Below are 17,024 nucleotides of genomic sequence, written 5' to 3'. Positions count from 1 at the left end.
CCGCTCACCATGGGTTTGGTTGTCCCGATCTGGAGTGCGGTGCTGAGTCCATTCTGATGGAGCCCCATAGCCCGCACTGGTGCTTGCTGCAATCCGAACTTTGTAGATTTTGTTTGGCTGCAACCCGTAAAGCACCAGCTGGGTTTCATTCCCACTGAGCTCCGTTGAAGAAATCAGGTCTGAGAAGGAGAAAACGAGCCCAAAGATTATTGATGTAATGAAAAAAGGGCGTATCAAATAGATCAGGGGTGTCAAACTCAATTTCATTGAGGGCCACATCAGGGTTGTGTTTGATCTCAGGGGCCAGGGTGAGTGTGGCCAGCTCAATGTCATTTGTGTTGGGGGCTCCTGTGGCAGCCCGAGCGCTCTGCCTGTCAGATCCCTAAAAGTGATACTGCCAGTCAACTGGGAGAAGGGGGAGACTTGGATTCGATTTACTAGCATTGCCTGTGTCAACAGATATTTTACACCCTTTATCCTGGCACCAAAGAGCCCTGAGATCCTCTTTACGTGGAGGAATGTTTATGATAGCCATGTGGGTTGTTTCACTTTAAAGGATAATGGTGGGAATGCATGTTTGTTTGGGTTCACACTTGTGTATTGGCTAAAATCTGCATTCTGATTTAAAGGGAGGGGTCTCTATCGCTCTAATCCTACTTGTCTTGCCTAAGGGTATTCAGATCTTGCTTTAACTGGGTTGCTATCACTTCTGCTTAATAAAAGGATCCTTTTGAACTATCACGTTTCAAGAGTCTTTACTTTCTTAAATTAAGGAGAGGCAATCATTATACTGCCAGCAAAAACAGCCCTGTTTTTGGCTGTGACAGGTTCCTGCAACCCTCTGTCAGTGAAAATGGAGCTCGGGAGGATCACACATGGCCCTCCTGAACTCTGTTTTCGCTGGCAGAGGCACCGCAGGTTGGTTCTTTGCTATTTCCAGGGTGGCCCTGCGGGCCAGATCTAAGCACCCCATGGGTCGGATCTGGCCCCCAGGCCTTGAGTTTGACACCCCTGAAATAGATTGAACCTTGAATTCTTAAACTCACACTTCATCTGTCTAATCCAGAGTTCCCCAACCTTTCCAGGTTGATGGCCTGGAGCGAGGGTGGGTGGGTGGGAGGGGGAAAAAAAGGGATGGTTTAGTGGGAGGGGCATGTGTGTGAGCACTTGTTGCTTGTGCAAGTGGGGCCATGAGCACCTACAATGCTCGCACGAGGGGGGTTGTGTGCATGGATGCACCAGCTGGCCATTCAAGTGACCTGGTTGAGAATAGATCCATGGACTGGTATTTGGCTGTGATGCCAGAGGTTGGGGACCCCTGGTCGAATCCACCCTGCATCTTAAGGCAATGGACTGATTTATCCCTAAAGTACAACCCCAGACATAAAGAAGCTTCAAGTGAAGCACATCTAAATGTTGACATCTCAACACTCCGGAATCCACTCATTCTTCAAACCTCAATCACCCTAACCCAGTCTTTGTGGATTCAGGGTGAAGATGGCAGCTATGATGATGATACTGAAGGCATAAACGTATGAAATCATCAAGACTTTGCTCACACTGTTGTGATTGCCCCATTGATTTCTTTGATCCCTTTTGATCCCTTTTTTGATCGTGTGGACACTGGGAAGAGAGGATTGTTCCAGAACAGCGTTTCTTAAACTTTTTTTCTTCCCACTTTTAAAAAATTAGGTAGGATTCCATAATTTTGTATGTATGGGTTATACTGATCAATATTTAATGTATTAAAAGCATTGAATTATACTGTGACATAGCATGGCAAATAATTTTGATTTCACAGGTCCTGAGGGGGGTTTGAGGAACCCCAGGGAGTCCCTGGATCACACTTTGAGAAACAATCTTCTAGAACGGGGGTCTCCAAACTTGGCAACTTTAAGACTTGTGGACTTTAGCAGAGCTGGCTGGGGGACTCTGGGAGTTGAAGTCCACAAGTCTTAAAGTTGCCAAGTTTGGAATGTTCTAGAATGTCAATAACCAACCATTCTATATCATAAGCCCCTCAGACCTCCTCTTTCTCACCTTCCTTGAGAGAAGCATACTCAATTTTGTACTTGACAATTTTTCCATTGCTCAGTTCTGAAGGGAGAGGCTGCCATGTCGCCTTGATGTCAGTCGGAGTTATACTGGACAGGGAAATCTGAGGGGCTCCACCAGGAACTGGAAGAGAGCAATAAAAGAGATCATGCCACCTCAAAAGGACCATCAGAGTTACAGCGATTCTGGCTGAGAAGATATATTTCAACTTGGAGGGCTGTGTCCATCCAGGGATATGTTCCCTGGTTAGCCTAATTTCTCTGGCAGATTAAAGAATTCTGGATAGTTTCCTTGCCTGCACTAGTTAGATGACACAACTGGTGTCAGCATTCAAATGCTGCCATAAAGAGACGGAGAAGAGGCTTGACTTCTCACCTAGTTATTTTCTCTGTAGATAATGTCTCCGAGGAGATGGGATGGGAGGGGGACATTCCTGGGGTTGGAGGCTGGAGCTGGGAAGATTGATTTGGAAGATGGCCAATAAGAAGATGAGAATTGGGGAACGGAAAGGGAAGGTTTTGGGGGTCAAAGGCTTAGTATCGGCTACGCAGAGTTGGTAGCAGATTGTTGTTCTTAATAAATGGAATATTTCAGCAAAGATTAATTGTCTGGGGGTGCAATTTATTTGAGATGACATCGAAACCTGACAACTGGTTCTCTATCATGTCCATTCCACATATTTGTTACATTTTTGGAGAGGATAAAATACAACACATTTTTTTAGAGTACACAATTACGATGTGAAACTATCATCATCTTCTTTTAACAACCCCATAATCCCTTACGGGGTGGAGTCTGGGCAACTGAATGGAGCTGAGTGCTTACTGGCCGGATGCCTTTCCTGTTGCCAACGCAGAGTTTTATTCAGCAGATATATTCTCATCGTGCCCAGAGAGAGAAATATCTGCCTCTACCTAGGATCGAACTCACAGCCTCTTGATTGTGAGGCGAGAGCTCTATCTCTAGGCCACTGTACCACTCTAAGATGTGAAACTATCCTTCAAAAAAAAGGAGCCGAGTTCTAGAATCCCAACCAATTGGGACTATGTTCCTGATTTCTGATGATCTGCATAAAAAGAGATGTAATAATTACAGGAATCACATATCCCACATACGTCCCCTTCTCACACGCAAACATATCAAGAAGTTCTAGGCCTGAGTATGAACTGTACTATCAATTGTCTCTTTATTTGCCTTTTAACTTGTTGAGTCTCCAACTGTCGACTCTTAGACACGTCTTGGATTTACAATAATGATCTCCAAATTCATCTCATTTAGTTGGTTCACTCCCAAATGGGAGCCAATCAACCATTCAAGTCATGAGATGCTTGAGTTCACTTGACAAGCTTGACTCTAAAGATGGTGTAACACAACACAACTGTTGCCTTCAGAGAACAAACGATAGCCAAAATGGTCATGGTTGTCCCAAAGGTGCTTTTTCAAAAAGCAACTGGTCTTCCTTTGTTTTTGCTTTAAGATATTTCCCTTCTCATCCAAGAAGCTTCTTCAGTTCTGACTGAATGGTGGAGGATGGAAGGATTTATATTTCTTGCAGTTAATATCAATCCTTCCATCCGCCGCCATTCGGTCAGAACTGAAGAAGCTTCTTGGATGAGAAGCGAAACGGCTTCAAGGAAAAACAAAGTCCAGTTGCCTTTTGAAAAAGCGTCTTTGGGATTTTGGTTTTGAACATTTATAAGCTGCCCGGAGTTGCCTCTAGCGGAGATGGGTGGCAAATAAGTCTAATAAATAAATAATTCACTCAATTTTCCCAACCACAATTCACCTAGTCCCATTTCAACCTAGTTGGGCACCTCATGGAAACCTGTCACATCCTGACCAGGTAAAACCCTGGATTATTTACACCCCCAGTTTCAGGTGGCCCCAAGGGCAGATCTTGTTTCTATTCTACAAACCATCCTCCAAGGTCTTCACATTTATAGATGAGGAAGTCCGGCTAGCTCCGAGCTGGGAGTAGGCCACCACGTAGAAGATATAATTGGTGTTGGGCTCCAAGTCTTTCACCGAAAACTCAGTGGTGTCGTTATTCACCGCAAATTGGTATTCCACGTTGTCAGCACCTAGAGAAGGTACACAACGCTGTCAGACAGAAAAAAGAAGAAGAAAAAGAAGAAAGTTTTGTTCTTTCTTTAAACTAGTTGCTTGTGAGATGCTTACAAAAAGGCCCTGCACAAGCCCAGCTGATTGGGAGGAAATGGGGATTTTGCAGTAACCTTCCCCTAGAGTGGGGAGGGAATGGAGATTTTACAGTATCCTTCCCCTGCCACGTCCAGCAAGACACGCCACGCCCACCAAGACACGCCCACAGAACCGGTAGTAAAAAAAAATTGAATCCCACCACTGCTGGCTACTCCTCATTGTCCTCCCCATATGGAAATGGATACAAGGACCCACCTTGTTCTGCCCCAGCTATGGACCCCAAAGAACGGAGCACACACAAACTCCGTACAAACCTTAATTTACTAATAAAAGACTACTGATGAGCTTTCTTAGTAGTTGTTCGAACACAAGTGCAATAAATCAGTCTTTTCTGAACAAGGGCTGTTAATTTAACTTCATTAACAGCCAACAAGAATTCAAAGAATAATAACTCTGTTCCGAGGCACAGTATTTCAGATAACCGTAATCTTACTGTGGTTGGCAGAATGCCCAGAAGCAATTTGCAGGAAAACTGATAAGAGAGAAACAAGAGCCAAATCAAACGTTTTCTGTAATCAAGACGCAAAGGAATTTGAACAAAGTTGTTTCCTGCAAATTGCATCAGTTGTTGTCCTTCCTTAAATGGGCTAGGGGAGTGGCCAATTAGCCCCAAGCCTTACTCTCGAGGAGACCTCCTCCTGAGGAGCCACTCCTGCCTTTTCACAGCTCTGCACGCTCGTGCATTGAGAAAGGCTCCTCCTCTTCTTCCTCTTCACTTATAGGAGCTTCTGGAGGTTCTGAAGGCCCTGGCTGAATCCCCGCCTCTGGCACCACATCTTCTCCAGCCTCCTCATTGTCCGACTCGAGTGCCAACTGCACTCGACTGCCACACCAGCCTCCTTGCTGTTGGAATCAGCTACTAACTGCACAGGCCGCTGATGGGCCACAACACACCTTGAAGAAAACTGCTTTGCTTTCCATGTTTTATCACCCTCCCACAAATCCTTCAAAAGGTCCATAACTTCTCAGCTCTGTCCCTTACAAGCTGCTCCTTCTTTGATTAAAGTTACTCTCCACTTTGGATGAATAAGTGCATTAAAAGCTGTTCACCTGCCAACACACCCAATCAATCCATTCAATTAACAATCAACTAAGTGCTTGAAGTCCTGGACCTTCTCCTGTGTTTAAACATTTATGGTTTCCAACCCGCATTAATGACTTGGAAGATTGCATTTCTAAAGCATCCTCCCTAGTGAAGAGGCTTAGGAAACATTGTGGAGCTCATACATACTTATTGAAACGTCATCATTCAGAAAGAGGGGAGATAAGGGGGACTTGAGAATAACCCCAAAGGTGGATCAGCCTGAGCCAAAATATGGTCCAACGTTCTTTTTTCCCAGTTGCCAACCAGATACAGAAAGTCCACAAGGAGGCCAGCTGATCTGAGCAGCTCATTCTGATAACATACTAACAGAATAATGAGAGTTGGAAGGGACCTTGGAGGTCTTCTAGTCCAACCCCCTGCTCAAAACAGTTTGCTTATATTGAGTTTTTAATTGTAAACCTCCACACTCCATGTCTCACTCCAATCTGGGGCCTGATAACTCTTTTACATAATAGTTATCATCATATAGAATATGGAATAACAGAATTGGAAGGGACCTTGGAGGTCTTCTAGTCCAACCCTCTGCTCAAGCAGGAGACTCTACACCATTCCAAACAAATGGTTTTCCAATCTCTTCTTGAAAGCCTCCAGTGATGGAGCACCCACAACTTCTGGAGGCAAGCCAGTGGAGGAACATTAATTGATTGTTCTCATTGTCAGGAAACTTCTCCTTCGTTCTAGGTTGGCTCTCTCCTTGATAAGTTTCCATTCATTCCTTCTTGTCCTACAAAGTTATTATACAAAGCTAATCATCATCATTGTTTAACAACCCCATAATCCCTTGCGGGGTGGAGTCTGGGCAACTGAATGGAGCTAGCAGAGTGTTTTACTGACCGGATGCCCTTCCTGTCTCCAGTGCGGAGTTTTGATATATTCTTATTGTGCCCAGAGAGAGAAATATCTGCCTCTACCTAGGATCGAACTCATGAGCCTCCTGATGGTGAGGCGAGAGCTCCACCTGTAGGCCAACATGCCACTCCTATTATACAAATCTAATGCTCCCCTATTTTCTTGCATTAGGATTAGCCCAAAGAGCATATCTTTAGGATACCAGAAACGCACCGAAGGCTTTTTGGTAATGAAGAGAGAATCCAATAATCTGCTCACTGTTGAACTCCGGCCGTTCCCAGGATACCAAGACAGTGGTGCTGGAGAGAGAACTTGCCGATACCCTCTTCGGAGCGCTGGGCAGGCCTTCCCGCACGATCACCTCTAGCCTGGCGGTAGCACAGGCCATGCCAAGGTGATTTTCAGCCACACACTGGTAATAGCCGGCGTCATCCAAGCCGATCTGGTTGATCACGAGGGTACCACTGCCCTGGATTTTAACCCGCCCTTTAGACAGTAGCAGCTTTCCGTTCCTCGTCCAGTGTACGGTGGGCAACGGCTCTCCTTCTGCTTTGCAGACAAACCTGGCGGTGCTGGCCCGAGTGCGAGAAATGGTTTCAGGTGCCTGGGAGATTGTAGGAGGAGCTAAGAGATTGAAAAAAACAAACGAACACCAAATGAGCATGCCGATTGAGGAGGGAACTTTCAAGAACAAAAAGAGATGCGTGAAGACATATGTGAAGGTGGATGAAACAAGGATAATTGGCAAGAAGGGTAGACGGACACACTGCCTAAGTTCACACAACCCACTTCTCAGTTAAGTGAATCACCTCCTTTTCCAGAGACACCGACTATTCACTATCAACTATGCGTGAAATCCAGCAGGTTCTGACAGGTTCTGGAGAACCGGTAGCAGAAATTTTGAGTAGTTCGGAGAACCGGCAAATACCACCTCTGGCTGGCCCCAGAGTGGGGTGGGAATGGAGATTTTGCAATATCCTTCCCCCAGGAGTGGGGTGGGAATGGGGATTTTGCGGTATCCTTTCCCTGGAGTGGGGTGGGAATGGAGATTTTGCAGTATCCTTCCCCTGCCATGCCCACCAAGCCACACCATGCCCACAGAACCGGTAGTAAAAATATTTGGATTTCACCACTGCTATCAACCATAAAGCAACTCGAGAAGCGAATTCACACAAGCTTGGCCACCTAAAAAAAGGAAACTAAAATGAAAGCTGGAAGAGAATTTGAAAATACCATTTTTGGGTGAACTCATAGCAACTGGACCAACTGGACCAACCAAGTTGGTTAATCTGAGACATTTTGTTACTCATCCAAGTAACTTCACCAGTCAAAAAAAAAAAAAAAAAAGGCAGAGAGACTAAAAGGAGACTAGTATAGATCTATTTCAAAGCTACGTAGCTCTCTTCAGGTAACCATACCTTTCTGGGATTCAAACCCAGGCTGCTTGCATATTAGGTAGATGTATTAACCTCTAAGCCACTGGTTCTCCTGGCTTTGTCAGCTATACCAGGGGAAATATTAAGGGTTTTTTTTTCTATCAGGGCAACGTGGTCTACTCAAATATGGGACAGAGCATACTGCTTCCACTTTCCCATATTTGGGTAGATCAGGTTGCCCTGATTAAAAAAACACTTAATCTCTTCCCTGGTATAGCTGACAAAGCTAGGAGAGCCCGTGGCTTAGAGGTTAATACATCTACCTAATATGAAAACATCCCAGGTTTGAATTCCAGAAAGGGTGTGGCTAGCTGATGAGAGCTAAATAGCTTGAAATAGATCTATACCAGTCTCCCTTTATTTCTTTGTTGGTAAATATAAATCTCTTTTTCAAAACTGAGAGACTATCATCCCTACAAGGTACACCAGACCCAAACATCAAAGTCACTGGTACGGGTAGACCTTGATTTACAAGTTCATTTAGTGACCTTTCAAAGTTGCAACGAGACTGAAAAAAGTGACTTATGGCCATTTCTCACACTTAGAATTGTTGCAGCATCCCCCACAGCCATGTAATCAAAATTTGGGTGCTTGGCAACTGGTTCAGATTTACAACGGTTGCAGATTTAGAAAGAATCTTAATTCAGGGACTGCCTATATTCTCACAGAGATAGGAAGGTTTTTCATTTTTTCCCCATTTTCTCTTTCTCTAATGCAGGGGTGTCAAATGCGTTTTTGCCCTCCCCAGGCTCCAGAGTCTTTCTTCGAGCCTCCAAGAGGGCAAAAATGACCTCCCCAGGCTCCGGTGGCTGTCTGGAGGCCGGAAATGGGCTCGAACTTCTGGTAGGCCCATTTTTCACCCTCCTTGATCTTCCGTGTGCACCCTGTACTTACCTGCATCCAAAATGGGTCGCGTGGGGACTCCTGGGAGGGGTGGGGTGGGGTTGGTGGGGCCAGCCAGGAGTGGGACTTAGGGGTTCTCTGAACTGCATAGAATCTTAGCTAGAGATTCTCCCGAACCCCTGCGAACCCCAAGCAGCCCACCCCTGCATCTATGTAGCTGAAGATCTAAACCAGCCATTGTACTTATTAAGCCACGGCTTACAATTTAACACACTAAACTAACGCACCCTTCATAAAATTCTAGTTAAAATTAGAGCTTAAAATCCCTAAAGCCAAATTCTTGACTGTCATAGCAAGTGTTGATAAGACAGCCGGATCTTTCCTCTGGCAGAAGAAGGAAGTGACAATCTAAGGAGGCAATCACTTCTCTCCCATCCTTCCTGGAAGATCTGGAGTGAGAGAAAGAAGAAATCTGTTCTGCAGGACTGTTTGCAACCAGCCTATCCTCCTCCTGAAGGACCACAAAATAAAAACCAAGGCAACCTAGCGGCTGCACAGAAACCTTGTCTTCTGTGTTCTCACCAAGGACTCGGAGCTCAGCTGCGGCTGTTACAAACTGCCTGGTTTGGGGTTTGTTGGCCCGGCATACGTAGACGCCTGCATGATGAAGCTGAACGGAAAGGATCACGAGGTTGGTCCGTCCTAACACAATCACATCCGTTGAAATCGGATTCCCATCTTTAAAGAAAAAGCAAAGCATCACATTTTTACGTGGAGTACCAAGTATAGGAGAAAAACATGCAGAGCTGGAGGGGTGGCGGAATTAAGCGCGTCATCAGTTTAGAGTCGTTGCGTTCCCACAAGTGCACCAAGCCCAATCCCTTCTTTTTTTTTTTTTTTATTGCAAAAGTTTTACAATTACATTTTCACCCCTTTTTTTTTTCACCCCCCCACCTCCCTCCCCAAACTTCCCGTCCTCCCTAACCCTCCCTAACCCTCCCCCCCCCAGACTTCCCTATTATGTACTCATAACTAATAACACTGATATATATACCTGAACCCATCCCTCCCCCTACATAATTTTCCCTCTTTGTCTCTTTATATTAAAATATTTCTAATACATTGTTTTCAAATAAAAGCTATTTGATACTTTCTAATTTGATATTTGTTCTGAACATATTCTATCCACCTTTTCCATTCCCATTCATAAGTCTCTTGTGAACAATCTTTTAAATATGCTGAAATCTTCGCCATCTCTGCAAAACTGGCCATCTTCGAAGTCCATTCCTCGATAGTAGGCAAAGCTTCATTCTTCCAATATTTACCTATCAACAATCTTGCTGCTGTTATCATATACAATATTAATTTTGTTTCATCCCGTGTAAAACCCTTAACTATGCCCAATAAAAACAATTGTGGAGAAAATTGAATTTTTTTCTTCAAAACATTCTGCATGACCCACCATATTTTTATCCAAAAAGCCTTAACTTTCCTACAGGTCCACCAAACATGATAATACGTAGCATCCAAACATTCACATCTCCAACATTTTGGCTGAACATTAGGGTACATACATGACAACTTTTTAGGATCTAGATGCCATCTATAAAACATTTTATAGAAATTTTCCCTCAAATTCTGCGACTGTGTAAATTTAACATTCTGAACCCAAATTTTTTCCCATGTTTCCAACATCACTGGTTCTTCAAAATTTTGTGCCCACTTAATCATACAATCTTTAACTAATTCCGTTTCTGAATCCCTTTCTAGCAAAACATTGTAAAGCCTTTTAATATGCATTGGACCTTTCTCTCTTATATGTCTAACCAATTCTTCCTCATGCAACATAATACCAGTTTTTTGGTCCTCTTTCCATCTCAGTTGTAATTGATTATATTGTAACCAGGTTAAATTAATCCCTTCGTCCAACAGTGTCTGCAATGTCTTCAACTGCCATCTGCCCGCATCTGTAAAAAGAACCTCTTTGTATAAAAACCCCCCGAGTGACATTATATTTGTATTCCACAAGGTATGACCAAGATCCAGCCATAGCGGTATTTTATAATCCCATTTGAGTCGGTGCTTCTTCCAAACTCTCATCAAAGAGTCTCTAAGTATATGACTTTTAAATACTTTATCAACTTTGTCATCATAAAATAGGTAAGCATGCCATCCAAATTCAAGATCAAAACTTTCTGCATTCAATATTCCAGCCTTTTTACTTCCAAACCAATCACTTGTTAAAGTTAAAGCTGCTGCATCATAATATAACTGTAGGTTTGGAAGTTTAAGGCCTCCTCTTTCTGGAACATCTTGCATAATTTTCAATTTCACTCTCGGCTTTTTCTCGTTCCAGACAAACTTATTAAGTCCAGTTTGCCAAACTTTCAGTTGTTTATCACTTTTAAGCACCGGAATCATTTGAAACAAAAACAGAAATCTTGGCAAAATGTTCATCTTAACTGCTGCTATTCTTCCAAGTAAGGACAGTTGCAGCTTTTTCCAAGTCTCCATATCTTTCTGAGCCTCTCGCCACAACACCTCATAGTTATTTTGAAACAATTTCATGTTTGATTCTGCAACCTGAACTCCAAGATATTTTACCTTAGGTACAATTTCAAAACCTGCCCTCCTTTCAAACTCATATTTACGATCTTGTGTCATATTTTTGACTATCATTTTAGTCTTTTTTGAGTTCACTCTAAAACCTGAAACTCTACCATAGTCTTGTATAATGTCGTTCATCAAGATTATTGATTCCATTGGTTGTGATAGGGTAACCACCAGATCATCTGCAAATGCCTTTACTCTATAATCCTCTTGCCTTATCATTATGCCTTTCAAAATTTTTGAGTCCCGTATTGTATTTAGCAAGACTTCCAATGTTAAAATAAATAAAAGTGGGGACAACGGACATCCCTGTCTTGTTCCTTTTTCAATTTTAAACTCTGTCGTCAAACTTCCATTAATAATAATCTGTGCTTTTTGCTCTTGATAAATTGCTGAGATTGCCTGTGTAAACTGGTCCCCAAAGCCCATCTTTTTTAAAGTCTTTAGTAGAAAATTCCAATCCACTCTATCAAAGGCCTTCTCCGCATCCAAAAAGACCAGCACTGCAGAAATCTGTTTATTCTTATCAAGATATTCCAATAAGTCTATTACTTGCCTTACATTGTCCTTCATGTATCTACCCTCAATAAATCCCGCTTGGTCCTCATGAATCACCTTTTGGATTACTGGCATCAACCTGTTGGCTAATACCTTCGCGTAAATTTTATAGTCTGTATTCAAAAGAGATATTGGTCTGTAGTTCTCTGGTTTTTTAGGACCAACTTGTTCTTTTGGTATCAAAGATATATAAGCAGTTGTCCAGGATGGGGGTATTTTACCCCCTTGTTGAATATTGCAAAATAAATCTCTAAGTTGTCCCACCATTTCAGCTTGTAAAGTTTTATAGTACACTGCAGTCAAACCATCCGTGCCAGGAGCTTTGGCTGTTTTTAGCTGTTTAATTGCTACTGTTATCTCCTCCTCTGTTATAGGATAATTCATTCTTTCCTTTTGTTGATCAGTAATTTTTGTAACTCTCTTATCCTTTAAATATTTTTCTATAAGTCCATTCTGCACCTCATCTTTGGCATATAGTTTAGTGTAATAATCCACAAAAGCTTCTTTAATTAGTTTTTGTTGAAAGATTTCTTTCCCTCCAATATCAATACTATCAATAGTCCGTATACTTTGTTTTTTCCTCAATGTGTAAGCCAACCATCTGCCCGGTTTATTAGCATTGCAAAATGTATTATGCTTCGCGTATTGTAAACTTGTTGCAACTTGTTCCGCCATAAGCATTTGGAATTGATCTTTCAAAAGTTTTATAGCACTTCGTATTCTTTCATCTGTTGGGTTTTTAATAAGTAACTGTTCTTTATTCTTTATTTCCATTTCCAACTCAGATCTTTTCTTTTGTCGGAACAGTCTATGTTTAGAATTCATGTAGATAAGTACCCCTCTCATATAAGCTTTACTTGCATCCCAAACAATTTCAACTGGGGTACCTTTATTCAAATTTATTTCAAAAAATTCTTTCAAATGCTTTTTAAGTTCTATTATATTTTTTTCATATCTAAACAGGTTCTCATTTAATCTCCAAGAACGTCTCTCAACCTTATCCATCTCGATTTCTATCCATACAGGACTATGATCAGTCAAAATTCTTGGAAAAATCTTTGTTCTTTTTGTCTTAACAAGTAGATCATTTGACAACAAGATAAAATCAATCCTAGAAAAAGATCTATGTCTATCAGAAAAAAAAGTGTAATCCAATTCATTTGGGTTATGTATTCTCCAAACATCTTTTAGTTCCATATCTTCTTTCATATCAAAAAAGGTCTGTGGTAATCTAATTCTAGACTTTGCCAAGCTCTTTTTATCTAATTTAGAATCAATTACTCCATTCCAATCTCCCATAATTAAAATAGATCTGTAGTCCCATTGCAATATTTTAGTATGTAACATCTTGTAAAAATAATCCTGTTGTTGGTTGGGAGCATAAATTCCAATCAAAAGAATTTGTCCATTTGCTGTAAACAATTCAATTGCTACAAATCTACCATCTTGATCTACTTCTATAACTTTTGCTGTTAATTTTTTATTTACATAAATAACCACACCATTCTTTTTCTGCGAAGTTGAAGATATATAATGTGCTCCTAGTTTTGAGTTTATCAAATATTTTTGATCTTGAGTTGTAATGTGCGTTTCTTGTAAACATATTATATCATTATTAAATTGTTTCAAATATGTAAATAATTTTTTCCTTTTCTGTGCTGAATTCAACCCATTGACATTCCAAGATAAACACTTAAAGGTCATTGACCTCTTCATGGAGCGCGGAGCAATATGCTTGAAGTTCATCCACAAGCTTCGATCTCGCTCCTCCCATAGCGCCAATCTCTTGTACAGTGCTCTTAACTGCCTTCTTGTCTTGTCTTTCCTGTTGTTGTTGTTGCTTCTGTTTAAGTAGCTTGGATTGAGCTCTAGTTATACGTTGATCTTTAACTTCAGTCAACTGAATCAAATCCAAAATTGGAGAAGAATCCAGCGATGGCTCACTCAGAATACCTCCTTCTGCACCTTGCACGTTTTCTAATTCCTGCTTAGACTGTTCTTTCAATTGCCTCTCTTCACTCTCCTTAATCTCCAGAACTGTAGATGTACGTGGAGATGGTGTTCTTTCCATAAGAATAGTACTGTAAAAGTGTTGCGCCTTCTCCACGGTATTCAACCGATATCCTTCTCCCTTATATCTGAAAATTACCCCAGCTGGTGCATCCCACCGGAAGGGTATCTGTAAATTTTTCAATTCCTTAACAAGAAAACCAAATTCTTTTCTAGCTTTCAGCATTTTAGGAGGTAACTCTTTAAAAATTACAAGCCGTGAGCCCCCCACTTGTATAGAGGTGTGGAAAGATTTTTGCAGGATATCATTTCTAATTTCTCTCTCAGTAAAGTATATGACCACATCTCTGGGTAATTGTCTTTGCCTGGCCACCCAAGAGTTCACTCTGTAAATTTTATCTATTTTATGAAATACCAAATCAGGATTAACTTGTAGAATCTTAGCCAGGGCTTCAGAGCAAACTTGTCTCAAGTCCTGTCTTTCCTCCTCTCGAATTCCCCGAAGCCGTATGGCAAATTCCATCGCCCGGAATTGTATCATAACAATCTCATCTTCAATTCTCTGCATTTTATTGTCAACTTCATCAATTTTATAATCATTGTCTTTCATCCTAACATTAACTTCTGATTTAAATTCTTCAACTTTAAAATCAACTTTCCCAATAAAATCTGCCAGGCCAGACGCCACTTCTGATATTTTTTTGGTCACCATAATTTGGTTCTGTTTCACCATGTCTTTAATTTCATTAATTTCCTGCAAAAATTCCTGATGTGATTTTTGAAGTTCCTGTTGTGATTCTTGAAATTTATCATCCAAAGTTTTAGAAATAAATTCTTTTAAATCTGCCACATCAAATTCTTTTTTCTGAGTTTGTAACTGTTGAGCAGGGGGAAGTTGCGTTTGCTGTTTGTGTGTGGGGGATCCCCCCCCTAATGCCTTCCCTTCCTGCTTCTTTGAAGCCATCCTGGCTCGTGATCTAGTTTTTCTAAAAAGGGAGGTTCCTTTTCCTTTCCCTCCTGCACAAAGACTTCTAAAAAAGTCCCCCAGATTTGATCAAACAAGGGTTAAAATAAAGCAAAGTCCAATATTGAAAAGGGAAAAAATTTCCGAGTTATTTCTCTTGTAACAAGCAAGGCAGCTTAGTAGCAACTTGGAAACTTTGTAGCAAAACAAAGTAACTTCACCAATCCACACTCGCTGGCTCGTTAACTCTGAAGCTAGGCGCCATGTTTTTTCAAAGCACTTTCACTCACTCGCATTTTCTCAGATTGAAAAGTCAACAAAGTGCTAATACTTGCGTTTCCAAATTTCAGGATTCAGGTAGTTTCGCTGTTTATTAAAGCTGGTTCTTTCGCTTTAAGTTTCCTGCAGCCGGCTTGTTCTGCAGAAGCAGAATCGTCCCACGCCGCCCGGAGTCTCAGCAGGTTGGAAGGGAGCCGCGCCTGTTTCCTCCCCAGAAACAATTCCCTGGGGGATTACAGGGGCTCGACCTGTGCCCTGCTATCTCTCCTCCAATAATCCTCAGGATTTTGAAGTTTTCGAGCCGCTTCTCGATCGCGAAGCGGCTCTACAGGCGGCGGGGCTGGCGGAGCTTCAAAGAGCGCCGCCGTCGCCGAAGACAAGGAAACCGGAAGTCCAGCCCAATCCCTTCTTGAATTCCATTGACACTTACCATATTTTTCAGAGTATAAGACGCACCGGACTATGAGACACAACTACCTTTTTTGGTGAGGAAAAGAAGAAAAAGAAATCTGTCTCTGCCTCCCACCGACCAGTTCGTTCTCACAGGGAGGGACTACTCAGGGTACCGTCAGTCAAATTATGCTGACTGGCGACTCCCAGGGGGAGGGCCTTCTCTGTGGGGGCTCCAACCCTTTGGAATGAACTGCCCCCGGAGATACGGAATATCCCTGATCTCCGTGCTTTCCGCCGTGCCCTCAAGACCCTGATGTTCCAACAGGCGGGGCTAAACATATGAACATGTGAATGATTTTTTAAATGTGATCTAATTCTGGGTTTTATTTAATTGACCAAACTAAGTAATAATTTTAATTAGCAATTTTATGATGTTTGTGTGTCTATATTTTTCTTGACTGTACACCGCCTTGAGTCCTACGGGAGAAAGGCGGTATAGAAATATAATAAATAAATAAATAAATAAATAAATAAATAAATAAATAAATAAATAAATAAATAAATAAATAAATAAATTAATTTTGCAATTTTGCAAGCTAACAGCAATGTTAGTGATGGCTAACCTTTTTGCCATCGCGTGCCAGGAGTGGGGGGTGGTGGTCACGCGCATGTGTGCCCACACGCATAATTCTATGTGCCCTACGCATGTGCGTGCTTCCCCACGCTGCCCCCCCGCTCCTGGCACGCAATGGCACGGTGGGCCCAGTAGGCCTGTTTTTCTCTCTCCCCAGGTTCCAGAGCCTTTCTAGGAGCTTGAGGAGGGCAAAAACAGCCTGTTTCCCTACTTCCAGTGGGCCCAGAAGGCCCAAAAATCAGGTGGCCGGGAGCTGAGCTTGCGTGCCCACCGATATAGCTCCGCGTACCACAGGTCGTACGCGTGCCATAGGTTCACCATCACGGCCCTATGTTATTCTTCTTATTATTACTGTCATCTGTGCCAGTCTGTTTTGGTACCTTTATTCACTATCTATGTCTGTTCTATTCAGCAAAAATATAATTTTAATTTTCATTGTTGCAGCCATTGGTCAGATAGTTCGCCAATCGGCCATTTTCAGCTCGGTGTACTGAGTGCTGTTAGATCTGGGCGATAATATGCCACTTTTACAGAAAAAAATGGCAGATTTCTATAAAACAGAGACTCTTCTGTCTCTGTTTCTGTGCTCAATCCCTGAAAGTGGTATCTGTGATCTGTATCCCAGCTCTTAATCCTAAACATAACCGAGGTGGTATTTCTGCAGAGTGCTAACACATGTGTCAGATTTCCCACCAGATCTGTACAAAGATTCAGCCTTCACCCGCTGACCCTTTGAAGCTGGGGAATCATCCGAGAGCAGCCTTGACGAATGTAGATCAAAAGGCATCCAGAAACTGGAATTCTGTATCTTTTACAGATCAAATGAGGCAAACCAATCTCGTGCTTTGTCTGTTTTTTAACTTTAACTGACAATCTCGACTTAGTAGCTCCACTCCTGTTACTACAAAGGTATATCTCTATATTCAACTGCAGATTATAATGTCCCAAAGGTGCTTTTTCAAGAGGCAACTGGACTTTCTGCTTTTTCTTTGAAGATGTTTTGCTTCTCATCCAAGAAGCTTCTTCAACTCTGATTGGATAGTAAGGAAAGGAAGGATTTATATTCCT

The 17,024-nt window shown here is 42.0% G+C and overlaps 1 protein-coding gene across 2 annotated transcripts in view; it reads right to left on the bottom strand.

Annotated features, from left to right (window-relative positions):
• The window catches only part of IGDCC4 (immunoglobulin superfamily DCC subclass member 4), a 96,347-nt gene that overhangs the window by 27,489 nt on the left and 51,834 nt on the right, over positions 1-17,024 (bottom strand). For both annotated transcript variants that reach the window (XM_087878313.1, XM_060694775.2), the window contains 5 exons: positions 9,091-9,246; positions 6,443-6,853; positions 3,972-4,136; positions 2,041-2,178; positions 9-179 (listed from right to left, as the gene is read on the bottom strand). In XM_087878313.1, coding sequence (XP_087734439.1) covers positions 9-179; positions 2,041-2,178; positions 3,972-4,136; positions 6,443-6,853; positions 9,091-9,246 — 1,041 coding nt within the window. The remainder of the gene's footprint in view (positions 1-8; positions 180-2,040; positions 2,179-3,971; positions 4,137-6,442; positions 6,854-9,090; positions 9,247-17,024) is intronic.

The sequence above is a fragment of the Pantherophis guttatus genome, chromosome 13, assembly GCF_059756535.1.
Source record: "Pantherophis guttatus breed Tessera chromosome 13, ASM5975653v1, whole genome shotgun sequence".
NCBI lineage: Eukaryota > Metazoa > Chordata > Lepidosauria > Squamata > Colubridae > Pantherophis > Pantherophis guttatus.
This window is presented reverse-complemented; position numbering and strand designations above follow the sequence as displayed.